The sequence below is a fragment of the Pipistrellus hanaki genome (assembly GCF_964339955.1).
Source record: "Pipistrellus hanaki genome assembly, chromosome: 2".
Taxonomy (NCBI): domain Eukaryota; kingdom Metazoa; phylum Chordata; class Mammalia; order Chiroptera; family Vespertilionidae; genus Pipistrellus; species Pipistrellus hanaki.
Window position 1 is genome coordinate 15,582,323 of NC_140504.1, and position 23,547 is coordinate 15,605,869.

The window sequence follows — 23,547 nt, forward strand, 5'->3', positions numbered from 1 at the left end:
TAAGATTAACATGTGATTTTTTTTTTACATTAAAATTGGTTCATGGAGGCTCAGGTTTTATAATCAAATGCTATAACACACAATACTTCCTATATTGAAGGGATATTAAAGAAATCCAATGAATATAATTGACAATTAAGTTTTTCTTAATGAGCTTTAATTAATATATTTCTATAAAGTAACAATTTAAAACCTATTTTAAATGTCAAAACTTTATACATATTATCTCATAGGTCACATTATCATAGACCCATACTACATATGCTAATAATAGGCTTAAATGGGCCATGAAAATTTTATATGCTTTTATAGTGTTGATCTGGACTGTAGGTAAAACCCAATCAATCAGCTATACTGTTCTCTAATCACAGAAAATATGTGTCAATGTAATTTTGGAAAAAAATGTTAATCAAAATTATCTCTCAACACAGAATCTCAAGTTTAAATCTGCTGCTAGGAACCCAGTGCACTAGCTCACACTTTTCAATTTCCACTTAATATTAAAAAAAAAAAAAAAAAAAAGAGAGATATTTACAGTGTTATAGTCCTTGCTAGCAAAACCCAATACTCTTCAACTGGTTAAAAGCATTGTTTTGAGAATGAAAACAATAATAGACCTATAAGCTCATATTTTATTTTTTGAAGTTAATTAAAGGTTGAAAAGGGACAATATTTCACCAGAGCATTATTTCTTCATTAGATTCAGGCAAAAATAGGGTTACCCAGTTGCAAGATTAATATCATAAACCATGAAAACTTGCAATAAACTGGCAACTATTCTTTGGGGATGTGAATCCTTTAATAGAGTCCTTCTCTCCAAAAGATATTTCTGAAATAACTTATAAAGTGAACTAGATATTGACAATATTTTATATCAAGAAGTCCTTTGGTCTTAAATCCATTCATTCATTCAACTTTTTATTTTATTGCCTCTGTGCTTCCCCAAGATTTGAGGCTATTTATTCATTCAATAAAGATTTGTTCCTGCCAAAACCGGTTTGGCTCAGTGGATAGAGCGTCGGCCTGTGGACTGAAAGGTCCTGGGTTTGATTCCAGTCAGGGGCATGTACCTTGGTTGCAGGCACATCCCCAGTGGGGGGTGTGCAAGAGGCAGCTGATCGATGACTCTCTCTCATCGATGTTTCTAACTCTCTATCCCTCTCCCTTCCTCTCTGTAAAAAAATCAATAAAATATATTTTTAAAAAAGATTTGTTCCTTATTTAGTTAGCCATATTCCAGGTGCTAAATATGTAATTAATTTTTTAAAAAGTGGTTAAAGAATTATATGCTATGATGGAGAATACTGAGGGTGAGAAGGAGGAGACAGGGCAAGATAAGTTAATTAAGAAAGGGCAAGAGGAAAGATCTCACAGAGACAGTATGTGAAATGAAATTTGAAAAATGAGAATGACCTAGCCATGGGAAAAACAGCATATGAAGTATATCTGCTAGAAGGAATGGTTTATGTGAGGTACCCAAAGCAAAAGAGACACTTAGAATATTAGAAACAGTAAGAGGAACCCTGGCTTGTTTGATCAGTGGTTAGAATGCCGACACACAGACCAAAGTGTTGTGGAATTGGCCAGGCCAGTATGGCTCAGTGGTTGAGCATCAGTCCATGAACCGGGAGATCACAGGTTTGATTCCTAGTCAGGGCACATGCCCAGGTTGCAGGCTTGAACTCCAGTGGGGGGTGAGCAGGAGGCAACCAATCAATGATTCTCTCTCATCACTAATCTTTCTATCTTTCTCTCCCTCTCCCTTCCTCTCTAAAATTATATATATATAATTTATCCTATATAATAAAAGCCTAATATGCTAAGTATCCAGTTGTCCGATCAGCCATTCAACCAATAAAGTGTAATATGCTAATGATATGCTAAGGCCACTCAACCACTCACTATGATGTGCACTGACCACCAGAGGGCTAGATTAGCTTGCTGCTGGGGTCCGGCTGATCGGGACTGAACAAGAAGGGCTGTACATGCCCTAGAGCCCTCCTGCGGTCCCTCCCCAGCTGGTCAACCTCCTGCTTCCTCCCCATCCCTGATCATACACCAGTGAGGTCCATTGGCCTGGCCTGTACCCTCTAGCAATCTGGGCTGAGGAACCCCCACCCCTACCCCCAAGTGCATGCATTTCATGCACTGGGCCTCTAATACACACTAGTGGGGTCCAGTGGGCCTGCTCCAATGGGCCACTGGGTTGGGCTAACTAGGGTTGGGGGACGGGTGATGGGAGGGGCATGGGTAGTTTGCTGGCTGGCCCTGCTCCCAATTGGGGTGGGAGTGCACACTGGAGGGAGAGGCCAGCTGGCGTGAGGGTCCATGGACAGTTTGTCAGCCAGCCCCACCCTCAATCAATTTGGGGGTACCTGCTAGGGGGCAGGGCTGACTGGGGCGAGGGGCTGGGGATGTTCTTGTCATTCTGCCATTTGGTCAATTTGCATATTACCCTTTTATTATATAGGATAAATTAATACTATTTTCTACTGAACAATAACCAGGAATATTTCACTTAAATATCATTTAACTTTTTAAGAATTTGTCTGCTAATTAATTATATCTATTATGGAAAGATAAAATATGTTCATTGAATCCAAAAGGGACAAAGCTCTAAAGATTGAACAAGCAGTTGAAATCATTTCTAATAAGCTGTGGTCAACACCACAATTTTTTTTTGTTTTTTTAATTTTAATTTATTTTTATTGATTTTTTACAGAGAGGAAGAGAGAGGGACAGAGAGTTAGAAACATCAGCTGCCTCTTGCACACCCCCTATTGGGGATGTGCCCGCAACTAAGGTACATGCCCTTGACCGGAACCGAACCTGGGACCTTTCAGTCCGCAGGCTGTCACTCTATCCACTGAGCCGAACCGGTTTCAGCAACACCACAAGTTTTAATAAAGCACAACTAGTAAACCAAATTGCAAGGTGTTCCTGCTGACTGAGATACTTAATCACAAGTTTCACTGTATCTTTTCAGTCCCTTTAAGACAAATCATTATAGCTCTGTAAATTCTAGATATTAAAGCACATGATTAATAGCAACATTCTTCAAACATATTATGGAAGTACTATAGTTGACATTTTTAATTGGATCTTCCTTTTAATGTATCTATTCCCAAACAAATATTTTGCACCATTTTAAAGAATGACATACAGATTCAATCCTTCCTGGAGATTTATGTTTAACCATGTAGAAGATGAAAATAAGGCTGCAATAGATGCTTAATTCACTTCCATGTAGAGTTTTACACTACACGTTGAGAATGTAAAGCTTATATTAATGTATTCAATGTTTTGTTCTCCCTTATAATTTTTTCAATATGGGTGATTTATTCTAATCTTATATACTGAAATACCTTTTGAATGTCTAATTTGATAAATCTACTTTAAAGCCAGGGAGTTTAAATTGTCTCGTCATATAAGATCTTATTGATTTTATGCACATATCAATGCATTCCATTAAAAGTTTTTAGCTGGGGTAACAGTATATAATTAGATTGCAAAGAGAGTTTTGAGAAATGTCTCTTGGCAGCAATTTCAAAGTAGGGGACTATGAACACCCTGAAACTTTCAGGGCTTAGAATGAGGAGATGTCAGAGGGTTTTTGGGACCACTAAAATTGGCCTGCCAGTCAATTTTAGTGGGGAGGTTTCTGTAGAATTAACCTGAAGAGCAGAAGTTGGGAGACAGAATAGAATTGTCTTTGACTCCTGCCTGGACAATAAACAATATGAATAGATGAGCTAGTTTCTTTATTATCAGATAAAAGGAGAGCTTTCGACCATGTAAATATCTGCTTTTATTTTCAGAGTTTGTTGGAAAAATGCATGGGTATGGCTCATGAACCAATGTTGCTCCAAGCATGAAGAAAGCTGCCTAAGAAAGCACCTGCAAGGATGATGGACACTGTGAGAGAGTCTGTGTGGAGTACTTCTCAAGCAAATGCAAGCTGCGGATGGCACAGCAAAGAGGGCTTCTCTTACCCAATGCATAGGAAATGCAATCAAATGCTCTAAGGGAGAGAATTTGAAATAGGTCAAAAGCACCCTAAGTGTTTTATACCTACTTGCCCTGAACAGTGGGAAACCCACTTAAGACATAACCACAAAATATCAACTTCCTGATACTCTTACTTCTCCCTATTGTATAATGGAAACTGCCCTTAGGAAGGTGCTGTAGGTGGAATGCAAGACAGAAGTGGAGGAGGAGAGAAGGTTCTCCCTCTTGCTTTATGGCCATGGGCATCAAACATGAACAGATCCATTTGGCAAAGAGTAGGTGAGTTTATAGGATTATGCAATTGTCAACTAATGCAAGGTCTTTAAACTATTTCAAAAGTGAAGTGAAAGTACAGAAATTTCCCATATACCTCCTGCCCCATGAATATATAGCCTCCCCAACTATCAACATCATTCAAAAGAGTGTACTTTTGTTACAGCTGGTAGATCTATGATGGAATATCATGATAAACCAAAGTCCATTAGGCTTCACTCTTGATAGTGTGCATTCTATAGGTTTGGCTAAATGTGTAATGACATGTACTCACCATTATAGAATCAAACAGAATAGTTTCACTGCCTAAAACTCCTTTTGTGTTCCACCTATCCATCCCTCCTTTCTCCCTAACTCCTGGGAACCACTAATCCTTTTTATTACCTCATAGTTTTATCTTCTCTAGGATGTCATACAGTTGGAATTACATACTATGTAGCCTTTTCATATTGGCTTCTTTCACTTAGTAATATGGACATAAGGTTCCTCCATATCTTTTCATGGCTTGATAGCTCACTTCTTCTTTAATATTGAATAATATTCCATTATCTGGATATATTTTCAACATTTTTAAAAAGAAAGTTTTCAATCTATGGGCAATAGGAAGACTTTAGAAAGTTTTAAGAGAGGAGTGACATGATGAGATTTAAATTTAAAAATATAAATCAGCTTCTTTATAAGGAAGAGGTTAGAAATGGATAAGGATAACCAAAAGGAAAAGAGTTGGGATGTTATTGCAATAGCGCTGATGTGAGAGGAGCGAGCCACATTCTGGAGAGGTAGCAGTTGAGATGAACAGAATCGGTTGGTGTGAATATATATTTAGGAAATAAAATCATAGCACCTGTTAATGGATCAGATTTGGGGAATTATAGAAGGTGAGGTCAAGAATGCCTTCTGGGTTTGGGGCTTGAGCAAGTGGGTAAATGAGGATTTTAAACAAGGGTGGACAGTGAAATAATACTAGAAGCCCAATTGAAATGGGTTGATACCAGCACTTCAGAAATGTTCTATTAGTTGCATAAAAAGTCCTCACCAAATACACCTCTCTCTATCTCTTTTTTCAGATTGTTGATCATGCCTCCTAGGCTCCAGGGATATGAATAATGCCCTTAATAATGTCAACCAAGCCTTAATCTCCATCAATCCTTAGTTGCCTATTTAGTTCTGTTTCCATTGTCTTTAACCATCTCCTTGATGGTGTTACCACCCACTACTAAATTTGGCATTTTACATTTGTCAGTACCCTTTCTTAGTTTTTGCTTGTTTGTGTTTTGGAAACTTTTACTCTTTGCAAACATTTATGTCAGCTAGAGTGGCCCAAACTTGTTCGTTGAAACTCTAAGTAAAGAGTGAGCATACAAGCAGTCCAGAATAGATGCTAATGTAATTTTCAGGAGTTGTGTTCATAATCATTGGCTAACTATGCACAGTCCATCTTGTCAATTCTCATTGGCTAAAAGCTTAAAATTGCATTCAGATCATGTAAACAGTAGGCTCTAATATTTTTCCTTTTATAGGCATTTCTTTTCATAAAAATTATTGAGAAACTATTAGTATTTAAACAGCAGTACAAATGCTAATGTTTTTGATTTTAACAATTGGACTCTGGTTATATAAGATATTGACAGTAGGGGAAACAGGATCAGGATACATTGAAACTTTATATACTAATTTGTAAGATATTTGTGGGTCTACAATTGTCTCAAAATAAAAAAAGGTGAAAGTAAATCATCACTGCCAGGGCAAAGTTAATAGAGAAAAAAGTGTACAAAATATCCAAAAAGGAAAGGTAATCAAATATCAGCATTAATTGAATTTAATTTAGTTTTATGACTTTACTTATTCTTGATTTTCTTGATTAAATGCATGAGCTCATTTACATTTGCAAATCCAATTAAATGTGAAATAAGATAAACCAGAATATATGAATAAACATATGACTATATAAAATATCTTGGAGCTCAATGAATAATCAAGAACCAATATTATCTTAAAGAGGTGTAAAGGAGCTAAAAATCCACCATAAATCTGAATGCAAACTTGCTTACATTATAAATCAGTTTGCCCTCGTTCTTAAATAAAAATATTTTATAAATTCCATGAGTTCTAAACATGTCTTTTAGCTTCACCTCTCTGTTTACCACAACAGCATTTTCCTATTTATTTTGGGTACAAACTGTCAGCAACTTCTTTATCTCTTCCTTCTACATTTCTTCTTTCATCCAAATGCTTTCTACATCATGCCAAGTCTTTAAATTCATTATCTTTACTTGTATCTTATGTTACGACATCTGATTGTATCTTATGGCTTCTCTGAGATCCCCTCATAAGAAGATTCCCCTAAATGTACTTTCCTTGACTCAAATGATCCATTCTACATACATCACGAAAATAATTCAGTATAAATTACAGAATGGGTTATGTTCAAAACCTTCAAAAACAACTTTTACCTTAAGAAAAAGAACAAACTACTCTAAAATCTAGTCTACATCATGTCTCTTTTGTTTCTTGCCAACCTCAACTCATAATGCTTCTTTTCATAAAGTTATCCTGCCCTTATGCCAAAGGCTGTTCTGGTATTCTCTTAATAGGCCCCCACTTCCCCTAACCTGCCTTTGTCCATGCTGTTTCTCCCCTGCTGAAGATTTTTGTTCTCTCACTCATTCAAAGGGCCAGCTTTAATGCAGAAATCCAGGATATAAATTAAGATGACAGAGTGGCCTTGTCCTTGAAAGGTTCCCAATGAAATATTGCTTCACCCATGATATTTTTTCTGATCCAACTGTTAATATGCAGACTTTTCATCCCTTTATCTGCCTTATTTTCTGTTAAGGCATCAGTATGACTGTATACGGATACACACGCTTATGTTCTTCTCCAGGGTGTTGCTTTCATAAGGCCTGAAATGGTTTACAAATATTTGTTACATCTTGAAATAAGTGCTCAGTAAATATCAGGGGAATTAAGTTGAACATCTTAGAGGAAACAAAGGTTACTCAAACTCAGTTCTACTGACCCCTCCCTTTCCTACCCTGACATTTTCCACAACAAATTTCTCTAACTTTTTAAGCCTTGAAATATTGACAAGCATGCTACTTGGGTAATATAATTCTTTTCAGATGAATAATAATCACTGATCCATAATTAAATGACAGACACAATTATAATTGCTCCCCCCCCCCCCTGTTGTACAAAGCATTAAGTAACATTTATTCTGTATACTATCCAGATATTCCAATTGAATAAAAACTAAGCTAGATCATGGAACAATCTTTAGTTCACTCTATTCAGAATCTCACTCTGTCATTGTATTCATTATCTAATATTTACAGGTCTCCTCTATATTTCATAATATTTACAAAGGCTCCTGTTGTTAGTGCTGTGCCCTATAAAAAGGACACTGGTCAGGGAGGTGAGTGAGGCTGAAATTCATCCCCTACTCTGTTTACCAAATCATGAGCATGAGTCCTCTAACACCTGCAAGTGTGTATATGTCATCTGTACAAAAGAAAGGACACTTTTTAATTCACACAAAGTGTAAGTGGGGATTAGTCTAGTCAATAGATCTTAGTATGTTGTATAAAAAACTTTTCAATACTGAGATTCTTGTTATTTCTTTAATCCAATTTTGTTAATAGGAGTGCAATATTCATCCAAGAGCATTCCAGCATAGAAGCAGTGAAGAATTTTTATAAATTAAACCTACACACGCACTAGAAATAATAAAATGATACATTAGGTCATTGGATCAATTTTTTCCAATATACGATTATTCTTTCTTGTGTATTTTTTTCATTGTCCTGTACCAAATGTGTAATATATTTAAGGTATGACCTGATTCCATTTCTGAAGAGTGAATATTCAAGAGCCTTATATAAGTCCCTGGTAGTGAATTGAGGGGGTGAGGATTTTCATTTTACACTTCTTTGGTGAGGTAGACTAGCCTAGAATTCAGGGCACTTTCTTACCACATTTATGTATAATTATTATTGTTATTATTAGTAAACATCTATTGGCCAACTATTGTGTTAAAAATGTTCATCATCTCTAATCCTCTCCACAAAGTAGTCTAATAGGTACTATTATTCTCATATTAAAAATAAAAAAAATGTGTTTAGCCATTTCTCCAAGTCTAGAAGTTAAACATGTATTCAAACAGATTCAAATCCAGGTCTTTCTACCTACAGAAAACATTCTCACTCCTTAAGATCAAGTCTTGGAAGCTATGTGTCACTATTAAAAATAAAGTTATTCAATAAACAGTTGTAGATTAAATTTTATATGCCCTGCATTCTCTTACAATTCTTAGCATTCCTTTATTTCTAGGTGCTTTGTACCTAGTAGGATTACAAGCTGTTTGAGGTAAGAAGCAATGTCTTTTGCACACTGATAGCATTCTGCACTGAGCATTCTGCCCACCTTAGATGCCTGTGATCAATTTTTGCCGATTTAAAACAATCAGAAAGTCTACTTTCAAAATTCAGAGGGTTCAAAATAGTATAGTTGACTTTTGTCATTAATTTGTGAAATCATAAACTGCTAACTCTGGAAGCAATATTACAGAACAATCTAATCCAAATTTATTTTGTATGCAAAATTTTACCAGGTAAATTGGTACTTGCTAAAATCAAAACAAACAAACACAAAAGACCAGATTATACATCTGTCTACTTGTGAAACGCATTGGTTTATTGGTGATTAGTTTGTTCTTTGGGGTTTTACTCTTTTAGTTAATTTTGTCTTTCTTGTACTAGATCAACATTTCTATTATCTATTTTTATTGAAAACAGTGATGATCTGCACAAATACTGAAAGAGTAGGAATAACACAAATCCTTTTGAAGAATGTATTTCATCAACCAAGTTGAGAACACCTCCTCATTTGATGGAAACGTCATATGATAATTAACTGATGATATTCTTTAGGGCTACTATGCACTATTTAACTTGATTTTATACTCTATAAGGGTCATTCAAACACTAATATGATTTCCTAAGTTGTCTATTATAATAAAAAGAATATTTTGACCAGCAAACAAGTATTGTATGATCCCTTATCTGTGGTAATTTGCTTTTGTTCTATTGTTGAGTCATTTATAAACTTGAATTTGTGAGAGTTGTTGAGCTTCATGGACTTTATCACCTTTGGGTTAAATGATCAAATTCATCTCCTGACAAAACACAACAAAGCCCTGGAACACTCAAGCCCAAAATTGGTGGCAGTCCTTTTTGAGGCTCAGACTCCAATAGTGTGCTTTTGTCTTTAGAAACCTGTTTTACTGGAAAAACATCATGTAAGATCTAACATGACAAGAAATGAGGCAAGGCATGAATGTATACCTATATTTTAAAACTTCTGCAATCCCATATAATAAAGAGGTAATATGCAAATTGACCTTCACACTCTCACAAGATGGCTGCCTATGACCAGGCCAGCAGGGGTGTTTGTGAGGGACAACCAAGCAACTGAAAAAGCAGACTGCATGGGGTGACTAGGCTGGCATGAGGGTCAGTGAGGGATGACCAAATGACTGAAAAGCATGCTGTGTGTGGTAACCAGACTGGCAGGGGCCATGAGGAGTAACCAAGCCAGCAGGGGGAGAGGTTGGGAGTGACTAGGCTGACGGGGGCAGGCAGTTGGGAGTGACCAGGACAATGGGGGGTGGGGGGGTTGCAGTAGGGGACATCCAGACTGGTAAGGGGGCAGATGGGGGCAGCTGGGGGCAATGAGGCTGGGAGGGAGGACAGTGAGGGGTGACTAGGCTGGCAGGGGGGACAGTTGGAGATGATCAGGCCACTAAGTAAGGAGAAGTTAGGGGCAACCAGACTGGCAAAGGGGGGCAGTTTGGAGCAACCAGGCAGGCAGGCAGGTGAGCAATTAGGAGCCAACAGTCCAGGATTGTGAGAGGGCAGTCAGACATCCCCCAAGGGGTTCTGGATTGGAGAGTGTGCAGGCTGAGCTGAGGGGGACCTCTCCCTGAGCACAAATTTTGTGCACCAGGCCTCTAGTTGTGTATAGAAACACCAAAATTATCTTTCTCAAGTCACAAGTTGAAAATGAAGTGTGTCCATTTCAGTTTTACATTTATTCCTATTGATCAACCTGCCAAGACAATTCCACCTCCCTTTTCCACACTTTTGATTCAATCCATTATAAGTCCATCTTTTGGAAGGCATGCTGTGCTCACTGGTCAGAGACACATTTGGTTCAATACTAAATTGAGTAATGCAAGTGAATAGCCAAATAGCTGATATTATACTCATTAGTGACTGAAAACAAAACAAGAAACCCCAGAGGAATAAATTGGATTTTGGTGAAGAGATTGTAAAAGATCTTACTGAGTGTAGAGTGAAAGGTTTGACAATATGCACAATTTCTGTTTTTCATTCTGAGGGTTGTTTTCAATGTGTGTGATTTTGGAACATATCTTGGATATTCTTAACATAGTTTTACTTAAGTTTCACTATAATATGGCTTGTTATAATATGGTATAATATAGCATACCACCAGAAATCCTCAAAAATAATATTAGCCAATAATCTTGGATGTATTACCATCTAATGTAAAAATGATATGAATATTAATGCTCTTACTAATTGCCTAAAATAATCTGAGCGGGCAGACAGAAAAATGGGGCCCTGATTCTCTCCTCTGGAACAACAGAATTTCAGTGAAGAGAGAATTATGAAGACATAGTTATAAAACATTCAAACACCAGTTCATGATCAGAAGAATGCCTAATTAACACATCTATGTTTTGAAAAATGAAATTTAACTCCTCTTATGTTTAAAATATCTTCAAATATTGCAAAGGTTCATGGCTCTTTCAATAAATCTTCATCGACCTCCTCTTACGTGTCAAGCACTGTGGACAGAAAAGTGAATAAGACAAGGAACTGTGACCTGCAAATTTCAAGATGATAGGGAGGATCATTTAATAAGGTACATAGACTTTTCTGAAACTTTCTTTTTGATTTGAGATATTAAAACTTTTGTGGACCACAAGTTCATGCAAAGTCAAAAACTCTAATTTTAGGATTCCAAAAGATTATTGACATAATTAGAGAAAAGGAGATAAGTAAAGGATAGAAAATGAGAGGGAGGGAGAGAAAGAGAAAGAGAGAGAATGAGCATGAGCCAACAGAAAGAACTGTCTTACTGCCCTAACCAGTTTGGCTCAGTGGATAAAGTATCAGCCTTCAGACTCAAGGGTCTCAGGTTTGATTCTGATCAAGGGCATGTACCTAGGTTGCAGGCATATCCCCAGTAGGAGGTGTGCAGGAGGCAGCTGTTAATGTTTCTCTCTCATCAATGTTTCCAACTCTCTATCCCTCTCCCTTCCTCTCGTAAAAAAAAAAAAAAAAAAAAAAAAAAAAAAAAAAAAAAAAAAAAAAATCCAATAAAATATATTTTAAAAAATAAAAAGAAAGAACTGTCTTACATAAAACAATTTCAGTTGGAGGATATCAATCTGAAGTTATTTAGGATGCAACCTTAAAATATATTAAGAAAGTAATTTAAGTTGGGGGAAAAAAAACAAAAAAACAATTGATTTGCTATGTGGTCATCAACTGTTGAAAATGCCTTCTAAATCCAGCTGTATGGCCAGAAATCAGGAAGAACCTTCTTTAAGAACTAGGAAGAAGACAGAAGCAAAGAGACCAGCAGAGACAGATCCTCCAAAATTCAAGATAAGCACAAAGTGATTATAAAAATTAATATGAATTGGTACATAGTTTACTAACTTGAGAATGTTCATACTCTGCACTCATCAGAATGCCTGGAACATGATGTGAGTTCAACAATAAATGTAGAGCAGATGCCTAAACTGTCCTTGCAAAGGACAGCCCTATCCTGTGATTTGCAAGTTAAGTGTGACTATTGAAGAGCGGGAACTGCCAGGGTCTAAGGATGTCATCATTCTCTAAATCCCTTTTGATGAATACAAAATAGGAATGGAGACGATAAAGCAACATTCTGTTTCTTGAGGACACCCTAGGCATTGAGTCAGTACGATTACTTCAACAAACACTCTTTGATCATCTGCAGTTGTTTTTTACTTCACAATGCTTACTTTCTAATTGAATGGAGAGATAGAACGTAAACAACAACAGGAACTTTACTATTTGCTGAGGGCAACAAAAGTATTTTTAAAGGGGAAAATATCATCGGCAATTGGTGCCTAACTATCTGATAAATCGCTATTATCACAGTGCTTTATGAGTTTAAATGGAAGCAATATTGCCACAAATATTAGAGTACGTGTTCTCCTGTAAATGAATATAGAAAGTTATAATGTATTAGAGGCCTGGTGCACAAAATCCGTGCATTGGTGGGGGGATCATTCAGCTAGCCTGTGCCCTCTCCCAGTCCAGGAACCCTTGGGGGATGTCCAATTGATGGCTTAGGTCATCTCCCTGTAGTGCTGCTGCAGAAGTGAGAAAGGCTCCCGCCATTGCCGCTGCACTCGCCAGCCATGAGCCGGGCTTCTGGATGAGTGGTGCTCCCCCTGTGAGAGTGCACTGACCACCAGGGGCAGCTCCTGCATTGAGCGTCTGCCCCCTGGTGGTCAGTGCATGTCATAGTTACTGGTTGTTCTCCAGTCAGGCTGAAACCAGCTCTCTGACATCCCCCAAAGGGTTCCAAATTGTGAGAGGGTTCAGGCCAGGCCAAGGGATCCCACCAGTGCACAATCAGGGCTAGGAAGGGACGTGGGAGGTTGGCCAGCCAGGAAGGGACTGCAGGAGGGCTCTAGGGCATGTCCGGCCCATCTTGCTCAGTCCCAATTGACTGACCATCAGCAGCAAGCTAACCTACTGGTCAGAGCGTCTGCCCCCTGCTGGTCAGTGCACATCACAGTGACTGGTCAACCAGTCAACAGTCTGCCGCCTGATGGTCACTGAATGTCATAGCAAGCAGTTGAGCCACCTTAGCATATCATTAGCATATTACAGTTGGATTGGTTGAACAGCCAACCAGACGACCATACACTTAGCATACTAGGCATTTCATTATATAGGATAAGCTAAGATCCTAGTCTAGGGTCTCTGTTTCTATAAATTATGATTACTTACATTTTTTTTATAGTCTACCTTCTTAATTGTTTAACATTATGGAATGTGATGCATCTTAAAAAGCACTTTTTCAGTAGCAGTTCCTTGGGTCCAAAAGAAGTGAAGAGCACTTCACCCCCAATGGACCTGAACCACTGAAACAGGTAATTGAAAATGACCAAATAAAGCATGGCAATTCCTGCTTCAGTGAGAGAAAAATGAACATTGTCTAGGACATCAAAGAGTACTGCCCATACTTCCTACAAAATGAGTTCGATAACTATTTGTATTAATGCCCCTATAAACACGTACATAAATATATTTTACTGTAATGTTGACTAAGTGCAGAATGATTACGTGAAACTGTAGGAACCTGTTAACTCATGTCTACCGAAGTGTTGGTAATGTGTTAAGAAACCTTAGCACACATAAGGTAGATAATTGGGGGGAAAAATATATCATGTGTAAAATGTAGGATAAAAACTTGCTCTCAACATAAAGAATCTATTTATTTATTGTGTTCTGATCACAGGGAAAAACACTTTACTTAGTACCTACCTTAAAGATGGCCTTTCCTTAAATAGAGTAAGTCTTGATATATGCTTGAGGTAAGTTTTGATTCATGAAGACGATTTTCATTAAGCACTCTATTTAAAAATGTATGGCCCCAGAAGGGGGAGACGAAAATAAAAATAAAAAAATAAAACCATGAAGAGAGCCAAATTCCATCACACAGGCATACATTTATGTTTCAACCATGCTAAAAGGCTGTGCATGTACTGGCAAAACAATATTTGTGTGTTTTAGCTTACTGAGGAAGTTACAATGTGAGCTATCAGTTAAATTTCTAACTAAATCATTTTCTGCTTCTCCTAACCTTTGTAAAATCAGTAAATAACTGCTTTAGCTCACTGCTGCTCTTTAGCTTTCAGGTTAAAGCATGGCAGTTAAAAACATCTTTGACAAATACAACTTGGCTTAAGAGTTCCTTCCATAAATGAAGTTTTAGGACAAACTTTGAGTGGATGGTTGGAAAATTCTTTAATACAACATCACACCAATTGGTAAATGAGCTTCTGTGAATTAGGATCTGGAAAGTTTCACTCACAGAGATAGGGCCCGACTGTACTATTTTTTCTTTGCTTCCATTCCTTTCTCAAATGACTGAGCAAGTTTATTAGAGGACAAAATTACTCAGTGTCAAAACCATCAAGGCGGGTTCAGGATGAAGCTAAATGTGCCTGATATCTGCCAAGTTTCAAGTGCATAGGACAAGCATGGAGTAGGCATTTCCATATACTTAAATGTGTAATTTTGTCCTGTTATTGTTCAGATAAAGGAAGCAAGGTTTACACTAGAGTATGTATGCATTTTATTCAATGTCACATGCCACATGCATAGGGGAGCTTGCACATTAACATACTGCTCTGATATTAAAAATCCTGCCTATATTTGTATTCCTCACTGCCTTTCGGGTTTCATTAATGATCAGGACCCATAACCTTGATTTGAAAACCCCAAATGTTCATTTTGAATCTGATATTGCTTTGAGAGATCCCAGGGGAATTTGCTTGGCCTGACCTGCTTTGGTAGCTGTTTACACTAGTTATTTCAATTTCTTTAAAAAAACCTAAAACACTTTGGTTACAGGAGTAGTTTTACAGTGTTTTGCATCCATGAACTACTATCACTACTGTGTTAACAAATACAGAGGGAGTGATATAGTTAGAGAAAAGCATGCCACCAAGAGTAAGGGTCGGAATCTGTACAGGACAGACTTCAGGTATTTTATTCATAATTCCTTTGTAGCATAGGGAATAATAAGAGTGATTGGTTTATGAACTAAAAACAACAAGCACACCTTTCTTTGCTATTTTCATTTTACCAGCTTTATATTCTATTTTCCAAAACAGGTCAACCTAGAGTCACAGGTCCATAAAAAAGTGACAAGAGAATTTTTCATTTTCTCAAGTTTTAAAATTGGCAAAAGTTTGACTAATTATTTTCCACATGGCTCATGTTTAATTATCTAGCGCTAGAAGGAAGAGGATGCTATCTCCTAAGCCTTGGAAAATATTAAAAAGGATGAATTCCACCTTCAGATTTGGTAACCCATCCCACAAGATAACAGGAAGAAGTAAAACAGGGCAAACCTGCACATGTGAAAACCAAGAAGGTGAAACACCAACCATGTTTGAGAAAAGACGTGGAAACATATACATGATATGTTTGACATTTTGGAGCATCCGTGGGGAGACATTGATTTGTAATTCAGATCACATAGCATCTTTGATTTCTCCCACTTGCCCATGGCCTTTGCCCACCCCCTCCCTCCAACGGCAGAATAAAACACAAAAGCTTTCTCAGCAATGGATGGAGAGCAACCCAGGGATCTGTGCAGGGACTATCCATCACATTTCTGTCTTAATTGAATGACACCAGAATGAGATCGATAAGATGTAACAAGAGACAGCTTTGCATTTCCACACTCACTTATTCCCCCTCTCTCTTACTCTCAGCTACCAGCGTGACCAGAAAGCCCAAGTATGGAGCATGCTCGCCGCTGCCAGGCAAGCTGCTCGGATATGAATAAACTTGTCAGAGAAAACAACAGAACCTACAAACCTTGGAAAGGAGCTGGGGGAGACAAAGGTTACGAGAGTAGCCCTGAATAAATGGGCTTCTCTAAAAAAGCAATTTCGTAGATGCATTCTCCCTCCCTCCTCAATAACCTCCTCTAATGTAATGTTTCAGTTAGATAATCTCAACAGCTGTCTCTATGAGGTTACTCCTGGAGCTATTATCTCTAAGCATGAGCATAGAAAATAGTCAAGCTCTAACCGTGGTTTGGATATATTTTCGAATTCTCTACTCTGTCCCCCTCTTCCTCCCCCCATCCCAGGTTTGTTGGGAATGCATGAGGAGCTGCCTCAAAAGTAGATGTGGTGACATCTCAGCTCAAACCTGCGAGTCCTACAATAAATGCGGGGCAGCTGCGAGGCCCATGTGCACAAGGTTCCTGAGATGGCCAATGCATTATTGATGACCTCATCACTCTGCTAAAAGCAGAGGCTGACATTGTTCTCATCTCAGCCTTCTCCTGGAGAGCACTGGCTCTGCATGGGAATCGATCACAGGGAGAAGTGAGCCAGAGAGCAAAACTACACATGTGAAAACCAAGACGGTGAGGCACCGCCACTCCATTCGGGTCCTGTTAACTGCAATCGCATGGCCCGCTACGATGTTTTCGTATCTTTGACAGTTACAATGTGGCCAGATGCTAAGCTCTCCGTTGCCATAGTTCATTTAATACCCCACATCTTGAGCTTGTTAAAAATTATGCCTGGAACGAAAGTCTGCATGGTAAAAATGCCTTCGATGTAGTTTCCAAAAGTGCATTTTCTTGTAATGCTTCATTCCAGTGGATTTTCTCCAAGATTATTTTGAGACTTAATGAGGTATAGGGGACTGCTCTAGATATAGGGTGCCCCTTCCATGGCCATGTGACAACTCAGGGAAGCTATGTACCGGTACCTCAAGAGATACAGAGAGTCCCTCTGTATTCTGTATAATTTTGCTCTTTTATTCTCTTAAATAATAATCTAAGATTATAGCACATATCCATGGCTAACTTCTTTATAGGTTTTTATTTTGTTATTCAGTGTATTCGTCTCAAAATGATACATTGAATAATATGACAAAAATATGGGTCCCATCTCATCCCAAGTAGGCAGAGTAGAGAATTCGAAAATATATCCAAACCACCACGGTTAGAGCTTGACTATTTTCTATGCTCATGCTTAGAGATAATAGCTCCAGTAGTAACCTGTCTTTGCTGTTAAACACTGCTTTCCTTGCTGGTATATGGCTAGGTCATTTGCCAAATAACCACTGGTCTCAAGTTACCACTGGATTTTAGAGCAAGGCAGCTTGTCATGAAATCATTATTTACAATCGAAACAATGGGTCATAGGGAACAAAAGGCAAAACACACACAGATTTGCTTCCCCTGCAGACATTGGTCACCTGAGTTGGGAGCTGAAGCCTCACGTGAACGAACTTGTTTCATCAACCTTGCACCGCCGGGGGCCCGCATTTGATGTTATGTTCATTTCCCCCAAGTTACAGATTTCCATGTTGCCCAGCACAGTATAAGGTCCCAGAAGAGGCAGATATCATAGGAAAAGCGTGTTTCTTTATACATGCATGCACATAGTGTGAGACAACAGGTACTCGGGTCGTTCTAAAATAGATAAAGCTTAAGATACCTCCAGGCTTCTCGCATTGCTTTAGGACGATGGATGCTATGGAAGGTAGGCGGGCTCATTTTCTCCAGTGCTGCAGGCGCCTCGCCCCTGGGGAGAAACAAACAAACAAACAAAGTTGCATGGAATGGGGGACTCCTTGGAGCACCATCAACTAAAACGAACTTGGAATCAGTATCTTTTACCTCGGATCACTTTATTTTATTTTATTCATTGCTGTTTGCTTAGCGGGTGGGCCACCGAACATTTAGCAGTAAGAGAGAGAGAGAGGCTACTTCTGGTATGAACCAGCACATCACTAAAAGGAAAAAATTAAAGTGCAACAAGCCCCCAGCGGAGTTTGGTGGGATCTGATGGTCCCGCTGTGGGCACACCTCTGATGAGGGAAGTGGATGAACCCCAAGGAGGCCATGTAGGTCAGGGGATGCTACTGTCCATGGTGTGATATCCCACAAGGAACATCCTGAGTGCTGTGGGGTGCTCCGTGTGGTGGGTGTTATTGTGTGGGGGGTGGTTTTAATTTTTAAAACGAGGCTATGGCTAATTAGGGGCATTGGCACAGCTTGGACTGATGAAACCGATTACAATGATAAAGGATGCTGGGGCTGGAGCAGCGAAGATGCTGGCTGCTACCCGGAGAGCCTCAGCGGTGTCTGCATGGTTGTCAACTATGATTATGCTAGAAGCAGACTGGATTTATTGGCTTTTTTCCTATAGCACTCACATGCCCATGCATGGAGCTCATAGTACCATCACCAGAGTCTGGGTTCCTCTTTTGTATTGTCCCTGAACATTTAGGAAATTCAAGAAAGAAAAAGCAGACCCACTTTACTCTCCAGCGTCTCTACGAGAAAGCAGGATGAGTAAAAGAGAACAATTATCTTTCCTGAGTTAACTTTATTATTCTTAAAACTTAGTCTCCATCCTGCTTACTTTTCACATTCTATTTATTTGAAATTGATAAGAAACAGGAGAACATACTTGATATATACTCATAAGGTGAAAAAGGAACAAACTGAATTTTGCTTAAGGAAATGTATTTTCTAGACTCTAGAGCATGGAGAGAGGAAAGAATGAGAGAGAGAGAGAGAGAGAGAGAGAGAGAGAGAGAGAGAGAGAGAGAGAGAGAGAGAGAGAGAGAGAGAGAGAGAAGGGAAAGAAATCAAAAGCACAAAAACCTGTGTCTAATCCTATGGGGTTAACCAATTGAAAGGCAGCATCTAAACATGGTTTATGTTTGAGTTTTGTCCCCTCATGAGTATTCTTCATTTAGGAGATGTGTATTTATTATAACACGCTACAAAAGAACCTGAATGGGTATTCAAATAACTGCTGCAATCAAAAGATTCTTTTTTTTTTCAAAGAAACAAGCACAGATTTATATAGTTTTTGTGCTCTGCCTTGGACATTCTAAAATGATAGAAAGATTCTCATTTGCAGCTCGCTCCTTCCCAGGAAGCTATTGAATTGTTCTGATTTTGTACAGTGTAGGACAATCCTGCAAAAATAAAACATTTCAACTTCGTACAAAAGGTGAGGCTTTCCATTGGAAATTTTTCTTTAGCAGGGAAAAAAACAGAGAAATGGGCTGACAGCTTTAGAAAATTTAAACAATTCCCTTGCCAAAAGACGTATTTCGTGATTTTTCTCTAATTTCAGATTTGGTGCATAGGTGTCCGGCTAACAATGAATGCTTTCAATTTCAACATTCAGTTTCTTCTCTCCCTGCTCAAAGCAATCTTCACTTTTTAATAGGCAATTATTTTTCTAATTGCTTCTTAAAAAACTTTTCTCAGGATGACTGTGGGACACTCCACTCTACATTATACATCATGGATGCATTTAAAACAAACGGAGTGCATTGCAAATTGCAGAATGCACTTGATGGCTAAGAGTTATCTTAGAATGAGGAAGAAAAGCAAGGAGATTATTTGTCAAAGTATTAGAACTTTTGAAACTTAAAAATTCATAAAAATCAAGGGGAAAGTCAGTTGAGAATAATTTTTTAAGGAAAAATAAAAGCAAAATAGCATTGGCTGTTATTGTTTTAATGGGATATATTGTGTAATACTATTTTCTTCCTTAGCCATTAAAGCTCACTTCACAAAATATTGTACTCTCCTATTTTTTCTTTAAAATCTATTACCTACAAGGAACATGCTTTTTCTGTAAATAAAACCAAGCTTTTATAATCTCAACTGTTCATATATAGTTTTACTTGAAATATAATGCTTCAAAATAACTCAAGTGCAAAAACAAAACAGAAAAAAAAACTAATTAGAAATCAAGAATAAACAATATGCTACATTTTATTACACTCAATTTAACTGTCAGACATAAAAAGAAAGACAATGCCATCTAGCCCTGTGCTGCCGTAGGAAAGAATCTTTCAAAAGCAACACTAATTTCAATGTTGTAGGCACAAAGAGAATAATAAAAAGGCATGTGGCTAAGCAGTTGAAATGTGTAATTCTCTTCTTTTACAGAACATTCCAATAGGTTTTAGTTCAAATCAGAAACCATAAGTTGATGTTTCATGAAACCAACAAAACATATAATGAAAGCTGTCTTCCATGTCAGTGTTTTAAAATTAATATGTGACAGACTGTTTAAAAGACTTGTTTAATTATTAATAGAAACATTTTATCATATAGATTTTTTTTTTAAGTTGCACTTGCCATTAACTACCACTGATTGCAATAGCAGGTAAAATGCAAAACATGGCTGGGCCAGTCTATCAAAGTCCTAATTAGTATCATGCTATAGAAAAACAATGAAGTGATTTTGTCACCAATTACTGACAATTAGCCTAAGAACAACAGTTAATTTCATGGAAATAAAACCACTATAAAATGAAAGGAACAAAAACTATCATAATTAATGGCATTTGCCTGCATTCCTTTAGTCTGTGTGTGTGTGTGTGTGTATGTGTGTGTGTGTGTGTGTGTGTGTTTCTCCGTGTTTTTTTTTTTTAACCATAAAAGTTTTAAAACAACTTGAACAGGTACACAAAATTCAAGAGTCTGTGTTTCTGGGTTTCTGAGTTTTCTGATTGATAACCATCTGTGGGAACACATCACGTAGCAACAAAATTATATATATATCAGTTTTTTTATACCCTTAAACCTAAATACTTCATATACCCAGAGATCCAGAGTGTGCACTTGCTAAACAATAAAATCAGTGTGTTTCGTTACCGAAAAATGTCTGGGGATAGCATATCATTCCACTGCTGCACTGCGTCGAGGCATAGAGAAGCTAGATGCAGTGCATCTAGGAATGCTAACAGTTAAAAGTTCCTAGTCTCCCTTGCACTTTGGTCCAACTCAAACTTTTCTTTCCACTTGCTGCTGCTGCTTCTTCTTCTTCTTCTTCTTCTTCTTCTTCTTCTTCTTCTTCTTCTTCTTCCTCCTCCTCCTCCTCCTTCTCCTCCTTTTTCTCCTCCCCCTCCTCTTCTTCTTTTTTTAATGTCACCCTGCCGTCCTAGTCATGAGCCTGGGGGTGTCTGGGCTTGTGCCACATGTCAGTTTCATCTCATGCATGAACTCGGTCACACGTTTCAAAAGTTGCAGAGTCACAAGGCATCAGGAAGTCAACTCAAAGCTTTAACAGGCTGTTCTGGCTTCTCTGAAAGCCGGAGAGGATTCGTTTTGCAAGTTACCTACCAATCAAGAAAGTAAAAATACTTCAAGGCCAGAGACTCCGAACACTACACTTCAAAAAGCGTGCCCTCGCCAAAATTGTTCTAGTTTCCACAAGTTTTGAAAGCAGAACGTTACGACCTAACAAAACATCTATCAACAGCCACATCGCTTTTAAAACTATACGCAGACAAATAAACATTTTAGAGTTTTTCTGGCCACGCGGAGATAAGATCCTCTCTGGGGAGAGGACCAGAAACTGCTCCGTCTTTTGTGCAGACTCCTGGAATGTGCTTGCCTTTCATTTCTTTCTTTGTGTCTGGCACGCTGGCCTCACAGGCAGTGTCTTAAGCCAGGCAGGGTCAGGGCAAACAGAGGACTGCATTCATGGACAGATCAAGTTTATGTGAGAATCTGCTCCTCCACTGCCCTCAATCTCCATATGAATCGTTAATAAAATCTCAGCCTGAAAGCTCATCACCCCAACAGTGGGGAAGTCATGCAGAGAATCCTCTCGCTCAGAAAAACAAGATTTCTTTATCTTGTTCATCCTTGGCCAGCATTCGTGGGAATGCTGCCATGTAACCTCCTCCTGAACCAATCTCTCCCTAACCCCCCGCCCCTCACCCCTTCCCTCCAACACCCCTCTGCTCCCCACAAGTTGCACCTGATCACCAGGGAAGGCGAGGAGCTAAAAGACAAAAGAAGCATTCTGACACCCACAGCACATCTACCACCCAACTTTGCCTCTGCAGTAATTTGCTGCTCTGAAAACCTCCAGGCAAAAGGAAACATCAATGCTTCATTTTTTCCAGTTTGTGTCAAGCAGCTGGGAAGACTTTCCCAGAGCTTTCTGACACCCCATGAGCCAGAGAGCCACGGATAGAATAAAAGGTCACATTTAAAGCGAAGAACAGAGCCCTACCCTAATTAACTTGATACCTCCATGCAAAGACTGGACAGGAACAAGACTTCGTGGATGTGGCAGCCAATCTTGCTTGCATCTCGCTACAGGCTGGCTGGGCCTCCCGTTTCCTCTGCTTTTGCTCCTTGCAAACTGTTTTAATATCGAACGCTTTTCGGTGGGATGGGCTGATTAAGGAAAACATGAGTTTCCTGCTTGCCCTTTAAGGTGGGTTAAAGGGGGTGCTAGCAACCAATTACCGAACAAAAGAACACAAAATGAGAGGAGACTTCAGATCCTAAGGAGTGAATGTGTTAAGTTCTTTGTGGTCTATTTTTTTTTTTAAACCAAGTGTTTTATTTTTATTCGCTCTTATGGTGAATAGTGAACAGTATCTATTTCATTAAAAAAAAAAAAATGAAAGCAGTTGACCCAGTAGTCCTGAAGGAAATCTGCTGTTTATTTACTCAAAAGTCTTTAAATGCACTTCACTTCCATTTCAACTGGATAATAATTGTTTTACAAGGAATAAAAAAAGTTTGAAAGTTTATCAAAATCTGTGAATCAGCTTTTCACATTGTTTTACTATACTTAGGCATATTTCAGAATAAGAACTTATATTTTCAACCCTAATGAACATTTTGACCCTTATTATATCTTTATTTCTTCATTTATTTTGGTCAGTAATGCAATATAAACTTCTAAACTCATTGCACATAAATTGTTCCAAAATATCTTTCATTAAACTTTTTTGTAAAAAAAAAAGAGCTGCACATGTTCAAAAACAAATAATTCTAAAGTATACATAAGTGAATGTGATTTGACTAAATATAATGACAATTTCCATCACTACCTATGTAAAAATGGCATTAGATAATATTTGAGAAGAAAAAGATAAACAAACACACACACACATACATATAAAGAATTTCTTAAAAGCTAGCAAACTAAAAGGAACATAAAATGACAGCTCACCCACAAACATAATAAAGTCATGAATGTACTATATCACTCAATTTATTTAAAGTGAAATCATCATTATAAATAGCATAGTTGCTTTCTTTATATTCATGTGTATCACTATTTTTTTTAACCAGGTAAAACATAGGAATTAGGAGTTCAAGGAATTCTCTTACATAAAATTGACATAAACAAAGTTTGATAAATTTTCAAAACAAAAGTAATTATAGTTTTATATTAAAAATCCCAGTGCCTCATGGAATTCTACTTAGATATTAAAACATTAAAAATTCATTAAAGACATAATAGAGCTACAAATACAAAATAAAGTTCAATATTGTTCTTTAGAGTTGATGTCAATTATTGTTATAATTAATATGTATTACATTGTTTCTGGAAGTATAAAAATTCCAACTGTTCTTCACAATACATCTAAGCTA

General features: G+C 37.9%; 1 protein-coding gene across 2 annotated transcripts in view; it reads right to left on the minus strand.

Annotated features, from left to right (window-relative positions):
- Window positions 1-23,547, minus strand: part of LOC311617529 (uncharacterized protein) — a 438,209-nt gene that overhangs the window by 231,185 nt on the left and 183,477 nt on the right. The window contains exon 6 of one of the 2 annotated variants that reach the window (XM_084873885.1): window positions 17,606-17,692. In XM_084873885.1, the coding sequence (XP_084730011.1) occupies window positions 17,606-17,692 (87 nt within the window). Of the gene's footprint in view, window positions 1-16,223; window positions 17,693-23,547 lie in introns of those variants that run through there. The other variant, XR_014794118.1, reaches the window with a different exon arrangement.